This window comes from Vombatus ursinus, unplaced genomic scaffold (assembly GCF_900497805.2).
Source record: "Vombatus ursinus unplaced genomic scaffold, bare-nosed wombat genome assembly UNPS02005286.1, whole genome shotgun sequence".
In the NCBI taxonomy this organism is placed as follows: domain Eukaryota; kingdom Metazoa; phylum Chordata; class Mammalia; order Diprotodontia; family Vombatidae; genus Vombatus; species Vombatus ursinus.
This window is the reverse complement of record NW_020945064.1, coordinates 11,888,108-11,911,074: the sequence shown is the minus strand read 5'-3', so window position 1 is coordinate 11,911,074 and position 22,967 is coordinate 11,888,108. Positions and strand designations below refer to the sequence as shown.

Here is a 22,967-nt window from a genome sequence, read left to right as displayed (position 1 = left end):
TGGTTGCTTTTCATTCACTTCCTTTTAAGAATCGCTCGCTCCCTCGCTGATTGACTTTGTCAGAGAACCTCCCATTCAGATGTTTGCAGCCGGAATTCCCCGGGTAGCTGAGGTCCTTTGGTCTGAGCTCAGAAGTGCTAAGGACAGCCACATGTCAGTCACTTCACCTCGTGGCTCTCCTGGGGCACCCAGGGAGGCTGATCTGGTCACCAAGGCCAAAGGCAGGAGGGATAGCCCAAGGGGTGGCCCGCAGGACAGCTGTGACTCTGCCTTTCCAGCAGCTGGTCCAGCTCCCAGCCCCAGGCCTCCTCCCTAAAGAGCAGTATCTCGTTAGAGTGTCTTCCCTCCTGGCGATGAAAGAGCAGAAGCAGGCAGCCCTCCTGAGTGAACCAGAAGAGAGGAGAGCAGATAGGTTAATGAATTTCCTAGACTAGAAAAACAACTTTCTGCTAACCTCCGCTGCCCCTCTTGTCTCATCTTCTCCCCAGCAGCCTCCAGCGCCCTGTACATCATGTGGTCCCCCCCAGCACCGTCACCGAGGACTATCTGCGGAGCTTCCGACCTTACCACACGACAGAAGACCTCCGCATGTCCTCGCTGCCGCCCATCAGCCTCGATCCAGCCACTGCCGCTGCCTATTACCACCCCAGCTACCTAGCCCCTCATCCCTTCCCACACCCCGCCTTCAGGTAAGGACAGTAGCCAGCGAAGATAGAGGAGGGGTCTCCCTTCCTGTTCCTCCTCACTCTCCGGCCAACCACGATTCTTTGTTGAGTGTTACTGATGTCAAAATCCCCACAAGGCCATCTAGTCACAGAGCAATGGCTTTGAAATTTACCCAGAAATCTGGCTGGATTCTCCCCTTTATCCTAGTTCTCCAGGTATTTTTGGTTTTGTTCTGTTTTCATGACAAGAAAACTTTTCCAGGATGGTCATTTCCCATAACCCAAAGCAGGATTTAAAACTAGTCCTGTTTGAGCCATTGCTAGGTTCCCAGGGTAAATCTGGTATAGAGGCCTTATGTTTTAGGGGCCCCTCAAGGTATCAGCAGTAAGTAATAGGTAAGATTCCAATTTACTTACATCATTAAAAGGTAACTTACTGAAGGTCAGGGATTCTTGCTTCCATGTCTGTCCTCAGCACTTAGCACAGCACCTAGCATGTAGTTGATGTTTAATAAATACTTTCAGATCATATGCAGTGAATTCATTGAGAATCTCATCTCAATTCTAACCAGATGCCCATGTAAATTATACTATACTCTACACTATAAAGTATTGTGTATTTAGGATACTATACTATATACTGTAAAATACAGTATATTAGGATACTCTATACTGTAAGATACAGTATATTAGGATACTATACTATAGACCATAAAGTAATAGGATTGCATCTTTCACCCCAGAGCTAAGGTGACTATTAATCTGGGCATCCTATCTGGATCATTGTGCTTTGATGAAGATCGTACACATATTGATTTGACTTTCTGTTGTCTGTAATCCATGACCATTCAGTCAGAGGTCAGCTGTGTCCACTCTTTGAGCAGGAAGGTGGGGATAGTCAGTATAGTTGAAGGTGCTGTCAGTTGCCTTTGACAGACCAACTTCCCCAAATTTCAAGTCTGTAACTCAGACCTGTGGCTGGCCAAGGGTCTTATTTTTGTACTGGATCGGTTCCACTGGAACTCTGTGGCCCGTATCTCAGTAGCCCAGAGGCAATGTTCTCTGTCCTCAAGAGAATGAACCCTCACCTCTTCCTGGCAGTTGACCCACCTAGCTTAGGTCGTACTTTCTCATTTATTCTTTGACCTTAATAATATCAGTGCCTCTTTCCATATCGTAACTTTTCCCTGGACACAGGAAACTACTTTCCTAAACTGCCTTAAGATTCCCTGAAACAGAAGCTCTTAACGTGGGGTCCACAGACCAATTTCAGGTGGTCCACGAATTTGAATGGGGGGGGGGGAAGTTTACATATTTTCACTCACCTTTGGTGTCCCTTGTCGTATTATAATTTATTTTCAGCATTATTCTAAGAATGGGTCCATAATCTTCCTCAGACTGCCAGAGGGGTCCATGATACAAATATAGCTAAGAACCTTTACTCTAAACGAATATCACTCTGGATATAAAATATATCTGTCTTCTCTGAAGTTCCCTGGTTATGGCTGCCCAAGATTGAGTCAAGGTCCCACCTCCAAGTGGTGGTTATGGTCATGTTCTCCTGTATTCATATACCGTCCATTGTGTGGTACTGACTGTTCTCTCTTCTCCCCAGGGTGGATGATTCCTACTGCCTTTCAGCCCTGCGGTCCCCCTTCTACCCGATCCCAACCCCCGGTTCGTTGCCTCCTTTACACCCATCAGCTATGCACCTCCACCTGTCAGGGGTTAGGTACCCTGCGGAGCTCTCTCACTCATCCCTCTCAGCACTGCAGACAGAGCGGATGTCAAGTCTCACTGCAGAGAGGTAAAGTCTGTTCTATTGTGGAAATGTCATGGTTTGGGGTTTTTTTGTGGGAAGAAGAGCATCCTGCATAGAGCTTTGTCTTTGTCTATCTCAGGACATCTTATACCAGGGCTTCTTAACCTGGGTTCCATTAACTTGATGTTTCATTTTTTTCTTTCTTTTTTTTTTCTTTAGAAAATATTTGGCTAGGTGGATTTCTTTCTTTCTTTTTTTTAGATACTATTTTCCCCCAATTATATGTAAAGACAATTTTTAACATTCATTTCTAAATAGTTTTGAGTTCCAAATTTTCTCCCTTCCTACCTCACATCCCCCTCCCTGAGACAAGCAATTTGATATAGGTTATACATGTGTAATCATGTGAAACATATTTCCATATTAGCCCTGTTGTAGAAGAAAACACAGAGCAAAAGAAAAATACACACACACACACACACACACACACACACACACACACGAAAGTGAAAAAAGTATACTTTGATCTGCATTCAGACTCCTATCAGTTTTTTTCTCTGGATGTGTATAACATTTTTCATCATGAGTCCTTTGGAGTTGTTTTGGATCATTATATTGCTGAGAATAGCTGAGTTGGGGCAGCTAAGTGGCGCAGTGGATAGAGTACCGGCCCTGAAGTCAGGAGGACCTGAGTTCAAATCCGGCCTCAGACCAAACACTTGACACTTACTAGCTGTGTGACCCTAGGCAAGTCATTTAACCCCAATTGCAAAAAAAAAAGAGAGAGAGAGAGAATAGCTAAGTTATTCACAGTTGATCATTGTACAATGTTGCTGTTACTATGTACAATGTTCTACTGGTTCTGCTCAGTTCACTTTGCTTGAGTTTTTCAGGTTTTTCTGAAATCATGCTGCTCGTCATTTCTTACAGCACAATGTGCTAGGTATATTTCAGTATAACTTGTTTCCTTTGTAAACCTGTGGTTTTAAATTTTATTTTATGCTTTTAAAAACATTAGCCTGAGGACAGTTCCATAGCATTCACTAGATTGCCAAAGGGGACCATGTTCTATATAGAAGGATCTTCTATATTAGAAGGATCTGGGATCCATCATCATTGCATGGTCCTCATTCTGCCATGGTCGGTCCTACCCTCCCCCGGTCTCACCATCCTGGGCAGGTCTTGTCCATATTTTTCCATAAATCTTCCGTTGAGGATTCACTCAATGACCCAGAGACCTTTCTCTGATTCTTTCACTGTCGTGTGAATGTCATCTTTGGGTCAGGAATCACCTGAGTGTCTCCCATTCATCCATGATGTCCTTAATGACCTTTGATATCAATTTAAATCCCACTTCTATATCATTTTCATAGAAATCCCAGTTTTACCAAATGGTAATTATTGATTCCAGAAGAGTGCTTAAATTATATATACATATATGTCATACATAAACATATACGGATATATACATCCATTGCAAATTCACATACTAAACTGCTTTTATTAAGTTCTTGGGATAACTTGCCAATTATTTCTAGGTTGCTTTTTTTTTTTCTGAAATACTCTGTTTTTATGGATTGACCTTTGTCTCCACTTATTTTTTTTTCATCATTCTTCCTTTTCAGATTACAGATGGATGAAGAGCTGAGACGGGAGAGGGAACGGGAGAGAGAACGAGAGAGGGAACGGGAAAAGGAGCGAGAAAGGGAAGCTGATCGGGAGAGAGAAAAGGAGCGGGAAAGGGAGAGAGAAAGGGAAAAAGAACTGGAAAGAGAGCGGGAAAAGGAAAGGGAGCGGGAAAGAGAAAAGGAACTAGAGAGACAACGTGAGCGAGCCCGAGAGAAGGAGCTGATGGTCAAGACCATGGAGAATCAGTTCCTGCCAGTGTCCGAGCTGCATGGGCTACGCGTCCTTCCAGGAGAGGATCGGGTGAAACCTCCAGAGCAACTCACACCAAACAGACCAGGTGACTATGGCCCCAAAGCCTTAGCCTGGCCTCCAGGTCAGGTCTGGGAGGTAGATGCATGGGCTGTTGCCTTAGGCTCTTTAGTGATGGTAGAGAAGGTAAATGGACTGTTTAAATGCCACAGAATGGACTTGATTGGCTCTTGGCTATTGAGGAATTTTAGAGATGACCAAAGGCTATTTTGGAGTCTGTGGTAGAATGTCTTCAGTCTAACCTCGTGGAAGTAGTGAACTCCTGGTGTGGAAATTCCTTCCATCGATACAGCGTAATTCCTGGTCTTAAGAGCTGCCTGGGGCCTCTGAGAAGATCAGCAGTATGGTATGGTTGGTTGTCCAAGGCAGGACTTTCCACCCCAGGTTTCCTTGATTCCCAAGACTGCCTTTCCAGTCCCTACACCATACTGTCTCTCTAAGGGTAGAATACACTACTTGTAATATTCACGTGGCCAAAATTACTCCACTTGTATTCTCTTGTTTCTAGTCAACAGAAGAGGCCCCTGGCAAACGAAATCAAGTAAAATAACATCTTTGGTTAGTTAAAGGTGAAGTAGGGGGGAAGGAGGAAGAGGACTGAGCAAACTCAGGAGTCAGATCCGTAATACATTCCGGTGATGATTCTTCCTCCCCCTGCAGAGAAACTCAAGGAGCCTGCCCTGCAGACCCCCAAGGCCGTCCAGCACCCCTTGCACCCGACCCCCGCCTCCCATCACCCAGTGCCCAGCCTCATCTCCAACCATAGCATCTTCCCCCTTCCCGGGAGCAGTGCAGCCACAGCCCTGCTGATCCAGCGCACGAATGAGGAAGAGAAGTGGCTGGCTCGCCAAAGGAGACTTCGGCAAGAGAAGGAAGACCGGCAGTCCCAGGTGTCGGAGTTCCGACAGCAGGTCTTGGAGCAGCATCTTGACATTAGCCGCCCCCCGGCTCCAACAGAGCCCGAACATAGGCCTGAGAACCCCAGGTACCACCTGCAGGCAGTGTTGGGAAGGCCCAAGGCCGACGTTCAGGCCCAGAGAATCTGGGGTAGGGGTGGGGGTTGGGGCTCCAAGCAAGGCTTTGTAACCTCTGATAGCTGCTCTGCTCACATTGTCAAACTCTGGCCCAGCCTTTGAGGGATTCTCTAGATTGGACTTCTTAATCTGGGCTCCACAAACTTTTTTTTTTAAATAACTATTTCAATGTAATTGTATTCCCTCCTACCTATCCTTATGAGTTTAAAAACATGATTTTGAGAAGGGGTCTGTTATTTCACCAGACAGCCAAAGAGGTCCATGAGACAAAAAAGTTGAGAAGTCTTGCTCAGGGGGACACTGAGTAACCAACCATTTCCATCAGGGAGTACGATGGAACTACCTATCTGCCACATAATCACCACAGAGCCACCTGCCTGATGCTGATTCCCATCCTTCGGGGGAATTGACGTTAATGTTGTTGTTCAGTTGTGTGCGACTTTTCATGACTCCTTTTGGAGTTTTCTTGACAGAAATACTGGAGTGGTTTGTCATTTCCTTCTCCACCTTATTTTACAAATGAGGAAATTGAGGCAAACAAGGTTAAGTGACTTGCCCAGGGTCACACAGCTATAAAGTGTCTGAGGCCATATTTGAACTCAGGGACATGAGTCTTCCTGACTCCAGGCCTGGTACTCTATCCACTGTACCACCTAGCTACCCTTGATATTAATAGTTAGCATTTAAGTAGTACTTTACAAATATCTTATTTGGTCCTTACAACAGCCCTGTGAGAGAGGTGCTGTTATTTTGCCACTTCACAGATAGGGGAAACTGAGGCTGAGTGACTTGTCTTGGGTCTTACAGCTAATCCTGTCTAAGGCAGGATTAGAACTCAGATCTTTGACTCCAACACCAGCACTGTATCCTCACTAGTATTTTAGCCCTGAAGAGGAGGAGTACCTATACTGTTGTCACCTGTTCCTAGGACTCACCAGCTGAGTCTGGTTGGGGGAAGGTAGAAATTTGAGTTGGGGGGTTCCTGATCTCAATCAACCTGAGCTACCATCCTCTCCCCTTGTACTGCTCTTAGGGAATTCCTGGTGATTGTTATTGAAGGCTCTCCACTCTGACTACTTTTAATAGGCTTCATAATTCTCTGGCTTTAAGGAAGGTTTATAAAGCTTTCTGCCCAAAACAGCCCTGTGAGGGAGGCTAATGCCGTGATTGTTAGCTTCTTTTTACTGAAAAGGAAACGGCCTCAAAGCTATTAAGGGGTTCCCACGGGTTATAGGTGTCAGAGGTAGAGTGTAATCCCTGGGTCAGGGGTCAGACTTTACGTCTCCCAGATCTCCCTCACCCCAGCACCAAACGGACTCTGTGATTCAGACTGCCGCTTTCCAGTCCTTGACTTTTACCGAGAGCTAAATTTACAGCTTCCATAGATGAGTGGGAACACTGACCTTCCCTGTGGAAGCCCGGAGGTATAAAAGCTAGCGTCACATTCACAGTAAAATGGCTGTTGAAGGGGAACACAGTTGGCCATTAGGAGCCCCAGGCTCTGAGGTTTGCCTCTGCTCACTTGCTGTATGTGACCTTGCATAAATCACTTATTTCTGAGCCTCAGTTTCTTCATCTCAAAAACGAGGGGGTGGAATGAGATAATCTCTAAAGATTGATTCCATCTCGAAAATATTCTAAATCCAGCTGAAGGGGCCTCTGTATCTTTAAATTCAACCTGATTTTGTTATCTTCTCTCTCCATACCCCTCCTCCCCCCAGCCCCCCTTTTCTTCTTCCTTCAACCTTTTGGCTGATTGACAGAGCCTTCTTTGCTCCGCTGCTGAGTGCTTAAACAGGGCTGCGGCATCCAGTCAGTTCTGCCCCTGGATTCTATTGTTATTTTGGGGCAGCAAGGGGATTAGTTAAACTAATCAGGTATAATAGGAAGCGGATTTCAGGCCTGCCCAACAATGGCAGATCCTCCCTCCAGCCTTCCACTCTTGTGGAATTATTTCATTCTGTCCCTCTGACAGCCCCTGAAAAGCTAAAAGGTTGAGGTCACCTCTGCTCTTCGCGCGGGAGAGATGAGGGCCTGGGCAGAGGTGGGGGGGGGGGGACCAGCAGCTTGTTAATTTTGGTACACCTGACTTGGACCCTCTAGTACCTTCCATATTTCTTTCATCCCCTACCCCCACGCTGCATCCTCTCCCAAAATGGATGTGTAGATAAGATATATCTTATTGTATAGATAAGATATATCTATATTCCCATATAGAAACCTGTAACTGTTTATGAAGGAGCCCTTTGGCCTTTGAAGATGACTCATACTTGGAGGGTTGAGATATCAGCCTTGCGAAGGAAACTTGTAGGCTGTCTTTGTCTCTCAACTGGGCTTTCCTTCTCCCCCCCACCCCCCTACCCCCCTTTAAAAGATCCATTAAAGCTTCTCAGCCAGCCACTCATTCTGTTAATGGAAGCCCATGGATACGGAATTGCCTGTCTAAGATACGAAGGTCTCTCCAGCTGGACCAGTGCATGAGGGAAGGGTCCTCCATAGGAGGGGGGAAGGAGGAGGAGAAAGGGGCGCCACTCCTAAAGCTTAGCTGTAGTTCCCTTGGCATCTTGAATTCCGACTTCAGCAATGATCTGAACTCGATGTTCTGACATGTGGAGGGCTTGTTCTCTGAGCCGGAAAACTGTTAAATGCTTCGCGCTGGTGCATGAAATATTTATTCTGCTAACGGGTTTTTATTCCTTGGCCATTTACTTAAGAACAAACAGTTTCACGGTATCATTCCCTTTTGTACTTGGGTGATCTAGAAGCTAGGTTTTATGTTTGTCTTTTTAACCCCAAGTCAGCCCAGAATTAAGGGAAGGAGGTGGCTTTTGTGTTTGGCTCAAGGGCAGTCCCCCATCTTCACCAAACATCTGGGCATTGGTTGCCATACCATTTCTTCCAGAGCCTACAGGGGAGGGAGATGAGGATTGCCCCCTTTCCTGCCTGTCTAATGATACCCTGGGCACAGACTGCCCTGACAACGTGGAGATGAGGATCTAGGCATACCTCACTTCCTTGCTCCTAGAGGAGCGGAGTATAACTCCAAAGTCTGTGAATTAAGTCATTTCCAAATGACTTAGTTGGGGGGAACTGGCTATTGAAAGGATTCCTGTGGTGGATCATCTTGTAAATTGCAGAATCTTTTATTGATGAAAGAGCTTTCTCTCCTCCTGATTTGTCTTTTGTGTGTGTTGTAATTCTCCTACTCTGCCTTTGCTTAACACTGAAAACAAACCTGTGGTAAGTGGATACCCCAACTGACCTCAGGTCAAGCTATCCTAACCTAGTAACCCATAGCCTGAAGAACAGGCCAAGTAACCAAGGGCCTTTGAAAGGACATTTGAGGCAGCCAGGTACAGGAGATAACTGGTATCTGTAGCCAGAAGCCCTCAGCTGGGGTGGGTTCCTGGCTTGGGCACAAGGTGTCTTTGGGTTTGTTTCATCTATAAAATGGGAATAGTGATACCTGCATTACTTGCCTCACAAGGTTGTTTGTTAGAATGGGATTAGATAATGTATGTAAAACATTTCTAAGGGATCTACATAAAAACATTCCCCTGTGGCCAGTTGCTTTGTGAGGCTAATGCTGTTTTCCCAGCACCCACTGGGTGTTAGCATAGCTAAAGACATGTCCCATCCTAGGTACCTTTAACCCAATAGACCCTGGGCTTCTGAATGGTAGCTGAATCCTCATCTCCTTCTCAAATGCTCTCTTCAGACCAACAGTTTATAAGTGGGACATTCAGCTGGCAGCAGGAGAAGACAAAAATGAGTAATTATTGTTGTTTTGTATTCTCTTAAAGATCATAAGACCATAGAATTAAAGCTAGAAGGGTCCTCAGAAGTTATCTCATCCAGCCCCATCATTTTATAGATGAAGAAACTGAGACCCACAGAGGTTAAGCATGTGACCCAAGGTCACATTAGGTAATAAAAGTTCCAGACAAGATTTGAACCGAGGCCCTATGACTTTTCTTTCCTCTGTACTACATGACCCTGTTATGATGAGATGCCACCTGTCTTCCACAACCCTCAGAGGACTTCACAAACATTTCTCAGAACAAGTGAGGAAATAGATGGTTTTATATTTTAATTGTGACAAAAAAGAGGCCTCACTGGGGAGATTGCCTGTCCACAGATCAAAGGCCTACAAATTTGCACTCAGAAAGCATCCTAACAATCCTTTGAAGTGCAGGTGTTATCCCCAGTGTAGATATGGAAGCCAAGGCTCTAAATGGTGAGGTGACTTCTCCAAGGTTTCATTGTCAGGACTTAAGCCCATATCCTATGATACCAGGTTCTGGGCTCTCTCAACAAGGCCCCACTTCCTTTCTTGAGAGATAGTTGGGAATGGAATCATGTTGAGAAACTGTTGTGGGTTAATGGAAAGAGCTCAGTCCATACTGGGAATTGGAAATCACTGGCCTTAGCTACGTGATCTTAGCTAAGTCACTTCTTTCTTCTGGACCTCTTATCTCCTGTGTGAAAATAGGAAACTGAAGTTAGGTGATCTTAAAAATTTCTGTCAACTCCAAAACTCTAGATATTGCCTCAAATTGTCAGGCGTTTTAGCAAACATCCACCTGAGCTCCCATGAACAGCCCAGGGAGGTAGGGTAGGTATGTGGGTGACGTCAGGGTGTGTTTGATTTCTGCTCACACAGTACTTATATTTCTTATGGGTCACTCTGTTCTCTCCCCAGACCGGGACCAAATCGTCATGAGCCAAGCAGCCGAGACCAGCCACAGCACTTTGGAGGGCCCCCGCCCCTCATCTCCCCCAAACCTCAGCACCATCCCATGCCAACCTCACTCTGGAATCCAGTAACCTTGATGGAAAACGCCCTGGAACCACGAAGGGTACAAGAAAACCATTCTCTCCATACCCACCCAGCTCCGTTTGAGCCCAGCCGACAAGCCATCCCCTTGGTTAAGGTGGAACGAGTTTTCTGCCCTGAGAAGCTTGAAGAGGGGACTAGGAAGAGGGAGGCAAGCCTGGACAAATACCAACCACTCAGGGAGCCTGGGCCATTGGAACCCAGTGGGTATGCTCACGGGCCCTTCTTGGCTGAACTGGAGAAGTCCACTCAGACCATCCTCAGCCAGCAGAGAGCAACTCTCCCCCAGCCTGGACAGTTCCCTGATGTGAGCGTGCCTCCAAAGCCCAGCTCTCCATATCGGCCCCAGCTCCCCAGAGGGCCTGACCCCACGTATGTTTACGACGAGTTCTTACAACAGCATCGGAAGCTGGTCAGCAAACTGGACCTGGAGGAGCGCAGGCGGCGGGAAGCCCAAGAGAAAGGTCAGTTCCCTTTCCAGCCAGGGCCCTCTCAGTGCCCCCTTCACCACCAATTCTGGATCCAGGAACCCTCAGCTCCGTGAGTTGGAGATAGGAGCTCTAATTCCCCCAAGTCAGCCTATTGAAAGATAGATAATTAGACAAGGGGGTGGGGGGTGGAGGGGAAACCTCCTAGGATTTTAATAAACCCCAAGTAGTGAGTTCAGATGGCTTCTCAGTAGCTAATTGACACCTCTGAGTAGACAGACCCCTGGAACCTTTCTGGCCCATCCTCTATGCAAATTGTATTGAAAGCCGAATCAAAGCCTATCTGTAAATCCTGTTCTCCAGACATGCACAATTAATAAATGATGAACTGAGGCTAATAAGATGGTTTTAAATATTAATAGTCCTGCATAATAGGAGGATACAACAACCGGGGGGAGGGCCCTTTGAGCAGTGGGGGCTCTGGGCCGCCATGACAAATGGCAGAAGCCCTGCAGTGGCGATATCCTTCATTCCTAAACCTCAGCTGGCTCCCCCTCCCATCCAACTGTCACCACAGGGCTCCTTCCCCATGTTGCCTTCAGCTCCTTCCGTAGGGTTGGGGCCATCTTGGCCACTGTTTCTCTTCCCCCCAGACAGCCAAGAGGAACAGGTGAGCAGGAAGGAGCCCAGGGCCAGAGCCTTGGGGCCTTCGGGATACGCTCTGCTGGTAGCTGGCTGGGTGCGCCTGCATAGCCGGTCTGACCAGAAAGAAGCAGGCCTTAGAACTCTGTTGTCTCAGCCAGCTCATTGCTGTTATCGTCACAGGGAGCTTGGTGTTCACTGCTCTCAAATGAGGAGAGCGCTAGGGGAGGGAGCGTTAGCATTAGAGTGGGAGTCACTGGACCTCATTTGAATCCAAGTTGTGAGACTTGTTAACCTCAGAGATGTTAAGCAAGTCGAGTTAAATCAGTAGCCTTTATTAAACACATACAAAATGCCAGGCATTGTGCTGAGTGCTAGGAACAATCCCCGTCTTCTAGAAGTTTACACCTAAAAAGAAAATGAAAAGAGGGTGGGGTGGGGGAGACCACAAAAGGTGCCCATGGTGGGGGCATGATAAAGGAAGTCCAGGGGAAAGCCCTCCAAGAATAGGAAGTGGCCCACCTGCTCCCTTCCCCCCTTCAAGTAGAGATTCTGGGAGGAGTCATCCAATCAGAAGTTGAGCCACAGGGGTGGAGGGTTCTGAGCTTCTGAAGAAGTCAGGAATGGGATAGTCATGGGGTCACAGATTTAGAGCTGGGGACCTCAGGTTGCCTAGTTGAACTCGGTTTATAGACCTTTGAGAAGGAGATGCTGAAGACAGTGTCTTCCTTGTAATCATCTGAAGGGTCACTTCCTACTGTAAATCCTGGAGTCCTTTAGTAGACCTTTGTTTTGTTTCTAAACCATTGAGTTATTCGTTTAGACTACTTTAAAGAAGGAGAGGAGGGTCTGAGTTTGGAAGAAAGCCGTTTGGGCTGGGTTAAGGGATGTTAGGAGCAAGAGGAAAGAGAAATAGATTACAAGAGCTTGAAAGGACCGGGGCATCCTCTGGTTGGCTTTGAATACCAGGGCAAGAGATTTGGACGTGGTGCTTGGAGGGGTCCCAGAGCTCCCTGGGTATTGCTCTTCTTACCCTTTTTTGTGCCCTAGACACTGTTGTCAGTCTGGTACAGTAGCCTGTGGACCCCTGTAAATCACGGTTTTAAATGCGTGGAAGACAATCATTGAAATGTAGTTGTCAAGTTTTTGATTTTGTGTTTTTAACAAAACACCAAGTTCCTGGACCCCAGGTTAAGTACCCCTACTCTTCATGAAATATGTGACATGCCTAGAAAATATAATATACATTATCCAAGTACCAACTACGACATCTCAATGAGATGGCCATGAGGACTGCCTTCTGCCTCTGCTGCTGAGCTGATTGGCCTTGGGCAAGTCACTGCCTTTATTGGGTTCAGTTTCCTCCTGTAAAATGAGGGGATTGAATAGTCACTTATGATCCCTTCCAGTTCTGGCCTTGTGCAATTCCATAATTAGAGAATGTAATTCCCTGTACACTGGGCACTCTGGATGTGAACTGGGGCTTTTGAATCTTATGATCATAACCTAGAGACCAGAAAAGTGCCTGCCCGGTAACTGTGAGTCAATTAGTCCATCTGATTTCTCAATTCAGAGCCAACAGGAGTTCATAAAACATGCGCACACACACACACACACACACATTTGTTCCTGATGTCCTCCCAGACTCATATGTGACTAAAGAGTGGAAAAACAGACTGGATTTGAAGTCAGAGGACTTGGGTTCAGCACATTCCTACCAGTGTGGCCTTAGGCCAGTCACTTAACCTCTGTGGGCCTCATTTTACCCATATGAAAAATCAAGGGCTTTCACTAGATTAATTTCAAGGTCCTTTTCCTGTTCTAAATGGATGACTCCATACTTACATGCCTCATGTATTTCAGTCCTGGCAAGCTGCTAGGCACATAGTAGGCACTCAGTAAATCTTCACTCCTTGATTGATTTCAGGCTACTACTATGACCTTGATGACTCTTATGATGAGAGTGATGAAGAAGAAGTCCGAGCCCACCTTAGATGTGTTGCTGAGCAGCCGCCCCTCAAGCTAGACACGTCGTCTGAGGTATCTTGGCTCCACTGTTCTCATGCTACAGTCCCAAAGGCTTTGTATAAGCTCTTTAGCCGGGCGGTGGTGTTTTGCTAAGTTTTTCTCTCAACCCTTGTCTACCTGTGAGCTTGGTTCTGCTCTCCATCACTCCTCCACGTGAAATCCATCTGTTGGTCTGACCTCTGGAAATCCCTGTCGCCATTTTAATGGCAGCACAGTGCAGTGAACCCTGGACTTGGAATCCAAAGACATGGCTCAGGATCCTTCCCAGATAAGGGACCTTGGTCCTTTTCCCTTTTGGGGGGCTTCCTCTGCTGAGGAAACATTTCCTTGTGTGCGTGTGCCCCCATGAGTCTAAGCCCCAGTCTTCTGGCCTCTTCCACCATTGTAACTTCATCCTTTATCCAGAAAGAAAATGCCATCAGAAGGACAGTGAGGAAAGCCAGGGACATTTCCCACTTAGCAGAGAGAGGTTTTTGTGACCTACCGAGGTTGGGAAATACTAATCCTTGTGTAGTGAAAAGGCCTTAGAGGTGGGAGTGAATTTGTTATTGAATATAAACAAGCTTCATCAAACCTGAGATCTGTCACTGGGTCTTCCCTCCGTCTTATCTAACCTCTGGCAATGTTGTAGCTTTCGGAGCTCAACAGAAGAGGGAAGCACGTGAAGGGTGTGTGGTGGGAGGATGCCCCTCCAGGTTCGGAATTGTACAGTCTCGTGTCCCACAGGTGTGTGATTTTGAGGGAGAGGATAGGGGATGTGAAACTAGTTGATTTCTCTTGGTGCAGAAGAACACAACCACGGGGGTTGAACCAACATGGCAGACGTGACTTAGCAAGGCATAGGAGCCAAGGCTCGCCCATAGAGTCTCATTCTGACACTGAGCAGATACCACATCTTTCATGACCATGCCCTTGGGGTAAGCAGATTGAGATCTGTGCAAGGCATCCAAATCCCAACATAGTTCTCTTTTTTTGTTGTTTTTTGGTTTTTGCTAGGCAGTGGGGTTAAGTGACTTGCCCAGGATCACACAGCTAGTAAGTGTCAAGTGTCTCAGGCCGGATTTGAACTCAGGTACTCCTGACTCCAAGACTGGTGTTCTATCCACTGTGCCACCTAGCTGCCCCTCCAACACAGTTCTAGAGTGGATTTCCTGTCAGTCTGCAAGTGGGGTTGCCTAGCCCACAGGAGCAGCCCTTTGGATCTCCAGCTTTCTCTCCCAGTGGTGGTATTTGTAGTGGTTCTCAGAAGGCCAGGGCTCTGAGCGGACAACCCAGTCTAATCCAGCAGGCATTCTGGAAGGGCCCGCTATGTGCAAGGTGCTCTGCTAGGCAGTGCCATGCAAAGATAAAACAGTCTCTGCCCTCAGGTAGCTTCTGTGCTTGGGGGTCAGGGTGAAAATCAGGAATGGTTTCCTATAGGAGGTGGCATTTGTAGAAGAGAGCTAAGGCTTCTGAGCCCTGCCACATCACACCTCCCCTAGGAGGTAATAATCTCTCCCCTGTCTATTACTTGATGTATAATGGAGTTGGCCTGGGTTTCTCCCATAGGCTATAATCCAATTTTCTTGAGGAAACAATTTTTCCCTTCCTCACTCTCTGTCAATTACAGAGGCAGCCATCAATGATTTGGGCTTTAAATTGTAATTCTGATGATTACTGGCTTTTGTACCCGTGGGCAAGTCACTTAAGAAAACTCTAAGCCTCAGTTTCCTTATTTGTAAAGTAAAGATGAGACTCGTTATGGGACAGTTGTGAAGAAAGGCCTTTGTCAATCTCCAGGCATTATGGAAATATGAGCAATTATCATTCCCTCATCCTTCACCTGGAGGGCAAATGGCATTTTTCACAAATTGTTCACATATGCCTTTTTTTTTTTCCCCACTTCTGTCAGTCGTGTCCTCCTGGGGCCTTTCACGTGATTGATCACCATGTTTGTGGTTCACTGCTGCCTTTTGGAGGCAGCCCACCATCCCTAGAGTATCTGTGAGGTACGGCAGGATTCAGGGTGCTCGGAGGCAGACGAGACCAGATGACGGTGGAGATGGAAAGTCCTGGGTTGGTTTTTTACTGACTTTGTTTCCCTGTCTGGTCACTTCTCTCGTTTAGAAGCTAGAGTTCCTGCAGCTCTTTGGCCTGACCACCCGCCAGCAGAAGGAAGAGTTACTGACGCAGAAGAGGAGGAAGAGGCGTCGGATGCTGAGGGAGCGAAGCCCATCACCCCCTGCGGTTCAGAACAAGCGACAGACCCCATCCCCCAGGCTCGCCCTCTCCACTCGCTACAGTCCCGATGAGATGAACAACAGCCCCAACTTTGAGGAGAAGAAGAGGTTCCTGACCATCTTCCACCTGACCCACATCAGTGCTGAGAAGAGAAGAGGTATACCCCGGAGCCTTCCCTCTCCGCGGCATCTGTCTGGGTCATGGGCTTTGGCCATTCCTTCTTCTGTACCGTGGGATGAGATGAGATGAAACCGACCAAAATGAATAGCTTATCTTGAGTCAGTCATCGGGGCATTCCTGACTCACGAGTTCCGCGTTTCATTCTAGCTGCTAGGCAGGCATATGTTCCTATGTCACCTGGGATGTGCCTCTGTCTCTCGTGTTCTTTAAAGCTCTCCAGGAAGGTAATCCTGTCCAACTTTCAGCTTGACACCAATCCTAAATCTTGGCTTCTTTTCTCTTTTTCCTCCTCAGTGGAGGCGGAGGATAGCTGATCATCTTGAAAGATGGCTGTTGTCCCAGCCACCCACGTCGGTCCCTAGAGGTAACCTTGGTAGCAGAGTATCCTGCTCTGCTTAGGAGAATGAACGAATATTTCTTCAAACCAGCCCGTCGGTTCCTACTCTGTCCATTCATCTTGCTCAGTGGATACAGTCAAGCTTCTTTTTCCTGCTAGGCTCCATCAGTTTTCCTTCTTGGTACATCCTCTTGGCTTGTCTCAATGGCTTTTGTTTTCTGAGGGGCAAGATAAGGAGATAATTATCAGTTGCTGGCAAAGCCTACGGGGACCCAGCTATTACTGTGCAGACACAGAATCCTTGAATTTCTGGGATTGTGCCAGGGGAGGGAAATGCCACCAGCTTGACCCTCCACCTCTCCCACTACAACCAGAGAGCCAGAGAAAGCAAGTCTACTTGACCCTGAGACATGATGGGTTTTGACACATCAGGTTAGCAGCTAAGGAATGTGGCCAAACAGTTGTTACTGCAAGTATAGCAGAACAGTCCACATTAGATACATACATGGGCTACCGGCCAGCCTCGTTCTGTGCTTATTCATTTAGCCCTATTTTTGGTTCCTTCCAGTATTCAGCTTGCTTAGCGTTAGCCCAATAATATCTCTGAAAGAAATCACAGAAGAAGGAGGGAAAAGAAAAAACCTTCAAAAATCCCTGTGGATCAATCCAGAATTCATTTTTATAACTGTGTTCTTTCTTGGTTCTTTTTCAATCAGTAGGCAGGATTTCCCTTCTTTCCTTGAAGAAATGGCAGTTCATCTGTTGAATCATCAACTCTTAAAGTTAGCAAGGGACCTCAGGGATCTGCTGTCAGTGTCCATCAGTAATAACTCCCACTGCCTTTAGTTTTGTCAAGAGAAGGCAATATCTGTTTTAGCTCTATAGTCCTGCTGGCTTCCAGGAGCAGGGCCACTGCCAGTAGGGCTGTATAAATTTCATGGTGTCAGAATTCCCAATAACATGGCGCAGAGGGTTGATCTGAATCAGTCTGCTCTTAGGTGAACCCTCAAAGGGCATGTGAGTGGAACTTCATTTTGGGTCGTTGTGTAGGAAAATACAGTGCACACAGACACAAATTGAGCTCTGACAGGGCAAGGGTGCATCCTCCAGTGAAGGTTGGGCTTCTTAGCTGTGATTTTTATAATATATTGGGCCCAAAGTCTTTCCAAGACAAAGGCATCTTCAGTATCTGAACGTAAATCCATGGACAGACATTCTTTGACTTAGCACTTGCTAAGTCATTGCACAGATTTCTTGGAAGGCATCTGATGTACAAGTCCAGGTTACAGAAGTAGAGATAAGAAAGACTAGTTAATCAGTCCAGAATTCGATTTTTATTACCTTTGCTGCTATAGGCTCCTCTCAGTTGGGGGTTTCTGTGCATTAAACACAAACCTAACACATGATGTTTGGTTTGGTTTTTCTTTTTTTCTTGGCTTCCTGTTCTTGGAAGGCTGATCGTGGCCTACGGCTACGATTCCCACTTTTCCTCTCTCTCTCTCTCTCTCTCCTGTATGATGCAACAATCTCGTTAATCCCAGGCTGCTTTTCTCACAGACAAAGAGAAACTTGTTGAAATGCTCCATGCCATGAAACAGAAGACAATGTCAGCAGCAGTGACAGACTCAGTGAAAAACGCTACGAGGGACAGTCCCATTATCTCCCTGAGCGGTAAGGGGCAGGGCCGGGGAAGGGCAGCCAGAGCTGCCCACAGGATGTGTGGATTGGCACACTGCCCTGGGCCCCTTCTTCACCTTGAGTCCTACGTCCGTAAGGATGGAAGAGCATTCTGTCTGTACAAAAGTCCTGTGGTCTAAAAGAGTGGGGAAGATTCTTTTCTGCTTCTGTAAGTGATTAAAAACACCGAAGGTCGAGGACATTTGACTGGGTGGGTGTCAAGAGAAATGAGGGACCTCTGGGAGCTTAAGAAGTGAGGACTCTGTCCTAGGATGAGGGGCCCACAGCCCTTTTTGATTTGGACCAAGCATATAATGTGCAAAGGTCTACCTTTTGCTGGATCAGTTGAATGCAATAATTACCCATCTAAAACCATTAGTGAACCTTTAGGCTGGCCTTAATTGTGTGTCAGTGGATGCCCATGTAGTTGTTTTTCTCAGTTGAATTTTTTTAACTATAGAAAGGGGACTGTCTGGATCAATCTCTTCTTTGCCTGCTCTGTACCTGCTCTCTTCTACGTGGATACTTTGACTTTCTTATCTTCTAGTCTAGATCTCTGGGTGTCTCCAGCACTTGGTTTCTAATCTCTTCTCTTTTGTTTATTGCTTTACTCACCTTTCAGCTCTGCCAATCAGAGCAGGTCACTTCACCGTCTTCCTTAATCCTGACGCCTCCATTTCTCTCCCTGATGTAGTCTTTCTTGGCCAGTTTGAATAAACAGACTCCTACTTTCCAGGCCATAAATTACCCCTATCCATCCTTCAGACTCCTTTCTTACTAGAAGTCTGGCCTATGGCATAGATTGATACCTCCCAAAATGGGGCTCGGTGTAGCTCAATAAACATTAACTGTCTTCAGTTGAGCTTTTGATCCTCCGTGTTCCACTTTCTGTCCATCTCCAAGCGTTTGCTCTGAGTAGCCCCTGGGAAGCTGTTCTCTTTAGAACGTGTAACCTTCTTGGGATGGAGCACTAGCCAATATGCTTGGGGCTTCTTATGGCACGTTGCATCCTCTAGGTGCTTCATGATTTTTCTAAATTTTTGTTTCTAAAAGAGCCGCCGCTGCAGCAAGTCCCTGCAGATGCAGATAAACCCATCAGTACTGCAGCCTCCTTATCTGACGCCGCGAAGCCTGCAGAGCCTGGAAGACTTGAACAGCTCAGACCCCAGGAGCTCCAGAGAGTTGGGGATCCAGCCTCAGAGAAGGCCAGAATGAGTGATGCCCATGGTGGGAAGAAGAACTTAAGCATGCTCCATTATGTCCGGGGCTCCTTGTCCAAGGACATCCCCATCCCATTGTCTCACAGCGTGAATGGGAAAAACAAGCCCTGGGAGGCCTTCATGGCAGAAGAGTTTGCACACCAGTTTCATGAGTCCGTGCTTCAATCCACCCAGAAGGCCTTGCAGAAGCATAAAGGTAATGAGAATACCACTTGGCAAGAATGGGCTTGCCCTGCTCTACCTTTGGGGCGGTGGCAGCTAGTGTTTACACAGCAATGAGCCACTTTATTGTAGGTCTGGAAAACTTTGGCAAACCATGTTACCTGAGCCCTTGAATACTTTTTGTATTGACTCATCGATCTTCACAGTGAGGTCCTTAGCTGGCAAATACTCTTCCCACTTAGCAGATGGGGACTTTGAGATAGATAAAAGTTGACTTTTACCAGGACTGTGTAGACTGAGGCATTGGAGCCAACCCTTAGTCCAGATTTCTGTCCACTAGACTAGGGACATGGGGATCTAATTATTCAGTGGCCACAGAAGCAGAAAAAAATTATAATCTAGCAGATGACCTGGCTATCTCATGCCGTGGAGAGCCTCTAAAATTTTGATGTTAGAACACTTGAAGAGCTGACAATTGTGTCAGCCTTTGTTTCTGGTTAGTTTTTCTTACTGTGCATTGGTAATTTAATAATTAGTAATGTGGAGTAGTAATTTTTTTGAAAGCGTAATTTGATTTGAGAAAAAACCTCGATGATCTAGTTCCAGAAGGAAGTAAACTTCGTCAAACTCCAGGAGCATAAAACTCCAGTCCCTAGGACAAAGGTATGAACAGTTAGGAAAGAAACAACCAAGAAAGCAAAGGAAAGCAGACTGACTATAGGACCATTGGATTACATATAGACCAAAGCCGGGAGGGAACTTGGAGATCATTTGCTCCAACTTCCTCATTTTTCAGATGAGGAAGCTGAGGCCCAGTAACTTACATAAATGACAGAGCCTGGATTCAACCCCCAAATTCAATGGTCTTTACACTGCACCAAGATGGTTTTTTTTTTTTCAATGCTGAATGAATGAGTGTTGGGGGAAGAGGGGCAAAATTTTTCCAATGGTTAGCAAGGAGATGCTGGAGAAAATCATTTTTCTTGTGGTTTGGTCTCAATTAAGTGCTGCCAGTTTGTGTCTATCCCTTGATCACAACCTTGCTTAGTACGAAAAATGAATTTCCCACCTTGGAAGCACTTGTATTCCAACCAATCCCTGACTCAGTCTGTTGACCAAACCATACACAAAGCTCTCCATTTAGATAAAATTTGTCAGAGCTTGTTGGGCTTATCTTGGGCTGTTGCCTTCACAAACCCTAGGTTTCCCTCCATGTTATGCTGGGCCATTGAAAGAAGGACTTTAATGGGCAGGATCTATATGTATCTTTCAATTCTAGAGGTTTTCTCATCTGAAAAGTGAGGTTGGACTAGATGTTCCTTAGATGTCTCTTTTGGTTTCAAAGTTCTTTACTTCTCTGATCCTTTCCCCCATCCCTCCTGCCCAAAACACAGACTCCACACTAATAATACCCCAGAATCTTCCTTGTCTTTTTCACTCTCGTACTTTGTTCTCTCTTTCCCCTGGGGCCAGGCCTTCCTACTCATTCAAGATGACAGCTACCGTAGTAATTCCCTTTGCTAATATGCTAAAAGAAGACAATGAGAGCTCCTTGGAACCGTCTGGTTCCTAGCCTACCTAACTACAAGGCCATCTGTATACCATGCCTATTGCTTGGTGAACCTGTTGGGTTCTGTTGCCTCGTCCATAAACAGAAGTAACGAGACTTGGAATCCAGAGAAACCTGAGTTGGAATTCCACCTGTTATATTCATAAGTTGTGTAACTACAGATTAATTAACTAACTACTCTTGGTCTCTCGATTTCCTCATCTATAAAGTGGGGGCAATACCCATAGTTCTTATCTCATTGTTATGAGAATTCAGTGAGATAATAAATTTAAATTGCTTTGTAAGTCTTAAAGTGCTAGATAAATGCCAACTATTGTTACTGTAAATTAAAGACAATTTTATTAGCGGATGGACCAGTGCAAATATAAAAATCTCTGGCGTCAATTTTTTTAAAAATTAATATATAAAAAATGCAGTTCTTCAAAAATTTGGTTTTGTATTACAAATACAAAAAAGTCTGTGTTAAGAATATTATCCTCAAATGATTCTTCTCCTTTAAAAGGTTACTAACCACTGGTCTCATTGAAAAGGAGGGGGAAGTTCGCCCACTGTTCCTCACCCCCCCCCCCCACCCTCGATCTATGTTATGGACACATGAGGTTTTTTTTAACTGCATTGAAGCCTTTGAAACCACAGTAATTTTTCTCACTTCTGGAGAGCCTTTCTCCCGTTATTCTGTGATACGCTGAATATGGCTTTTGTACCTCGCTGGTGTGCCAAATAATTTTCAATATTGTGACTTTTTTGGTGAGGACTTTAGCTATGTGTCCCCAAAGAGTCTGTTTTTCCCTTTTCCCCATGATAGTCTGGGGTGTGTTTTTCAGGGCTGTGCAAATCTTCGTAGTCAGTGGAAAGCCTACAAGTTTCTGGATGCCTTTCCCAGAGGACATTCAGTAGGAAGACAGGTAGAACTGAACTGGGGAAACCACCACCTTTCTGACTGGCTGGGGCTGTCTTACCTCCCGAATGTGAGCCTTTGGCAGAGCTAGCCCCAAGCCTTCAAATTTAGGAACTTAGTTAGAACTTAGTACTAGCAAGGATGAAAACAGGCTCTCGTACCTGGACGTATCATGACTCCTAATGAACCTAAAACTTAACTTTCGATTTTGGACTTAGAAGGCAAATGAATGCATCAAACATGCCCTCCCCCAATGCTGCCAACATAGTCCCATAACAGTAAGCACCACTAACAGATCCTTGGCCCTCTAAGGTTTACATATCCTATCTCATTTGAGCCTCTCAGCAACCCTGGGGGAGGTAGGTACGGGAGATATTGGTAAGTACAGTAGATACTATTCCCAGCTTTAGAAATGTGTTAGCTCTGAAGAGCTTTAGTGACTGAAGAATGGTCACCCAGAGTTGAACTCAGGACTCTCCAAGTTCAGTGTCCTTCTTACCACTCTACAGTGGTGCCTCTTCACAGGTGAAAGTGACGGGACAGACGCTGTCAGAAGGATGTACCCTTTCAGTCGTGATGCATTTCTGCCCGCTTCCCTTTCAATCCCCCTTCTTCCCCCCATGCCCACTAGTGTAGGTAGTGGGGAAGGAGCCAGCTGCTGTGTGTTTGGGATGCCTCGTCTTTGGCCTTATAATCCAGCAAAGCCAATTGGCCCTTCTTTGGAATGGACCCCAACCTCATTAACGCCCTGAGCTCTGAGCAGAGAACCATTGTCATCAGCAGGTGCTCAGCCGTGTGGCTTGTCTCTCTGTTCCAGGAAGTACAGCCTTGCTCTCTGCCGAGCAGAACCATAAAGTTGACACCTCCGTCCACTATAACATTCCTGAGTTACAGTCCTCCAGCCGGATATCGATGCCTCAGCACAATGGGCAGCAGGAGCCCTCATCTGTGCGGAAGGGCCCCATTTCCCAGGAGCTGGACAGAGACTCGGAGGAGGAAGACATAGATGAAGATGAAGAAGAAGAAGAAGAAACTCCCAGACCCAGGTGGCAAGGGATTGAGGCAATTTTTGAAGCTTACCAGGAACATATAGAAGGTCAGTATGTAGGGTAACTTAAAATTTAGCAAACCGTTTGAGAATTCCATTGTATATTTAGGCGCACTAATAAATGACAATATTGGTGGTAGTCATACCTGACAATTATACAATGCTTTATAGCTATAAACGTGTGTGTGTGTGTGTGTGTGTGTGTGTGTGTGTGATTGATCATATTTAGTGGTGATGACCCGGAGAGGTCAGGTAATGCAAACATTTTATAAGTTAGGAAGCCCAAGCGCAGAAAGAGCATATAACTTGCCTATGATCGTA

The 22,967-nt window shown here is 46.1% G+C and overlaps 1 protein-coding gene across 3 annotated transcripts in view; it reads left to right on the top strand.

The window, feature by feature from the left end:
- GSE1 (Gse1 coiled-coil protein) overlaps window positions 1-22,967 on the top strand; it is a 789,996-nt gene that overhangs the window by 759,408 nt on the left and 7,621 nt on the right. For 2 of the 3 annotated variants that reach the window (XM_027847713.1, XM_027847714.1), the window contains 10 exons: window positions 489-689; window positions 2,281-2,472; window positions 4,053-4,393; window positions 5,026-5,350; window positions 10,102-10,700; window positions 13,234-13,346; window positions 15,441-15,711; window positions 17,629-17,742; window positions 18,802-19,164; window positions 22,416-22,694. In XM_027847713.1, coding sequence (XP_027703514.1) covers window positions 489-689; window positions 2,281-2,472; window positions 4,053-4,393; window positions 5,026-5,350; window positions 10,102-10,700; window positions 13,234-13,346; window positions 15,441-15,711; window positions 17,629-17,742; window positions 18,802-19,164; window positions 22,416-22,694 — 2,798 coding nt within the window. The remainder of the gene's footprint in view (window positions 1-488; window positions 690-2,280; window positions 2,473-4,052; window positions 4,394-5,025; window positions 5,351-10,101; window positions 10,701-13,233; window positions 13,347-15,440; window positions 15,712-17,628; window positions 17,743-18,801; window positions 19,165-22,415; window positions 22,695-22,967) is intronic. The other variant, XM_027847715.1, reaches the window with a different exon arrangement.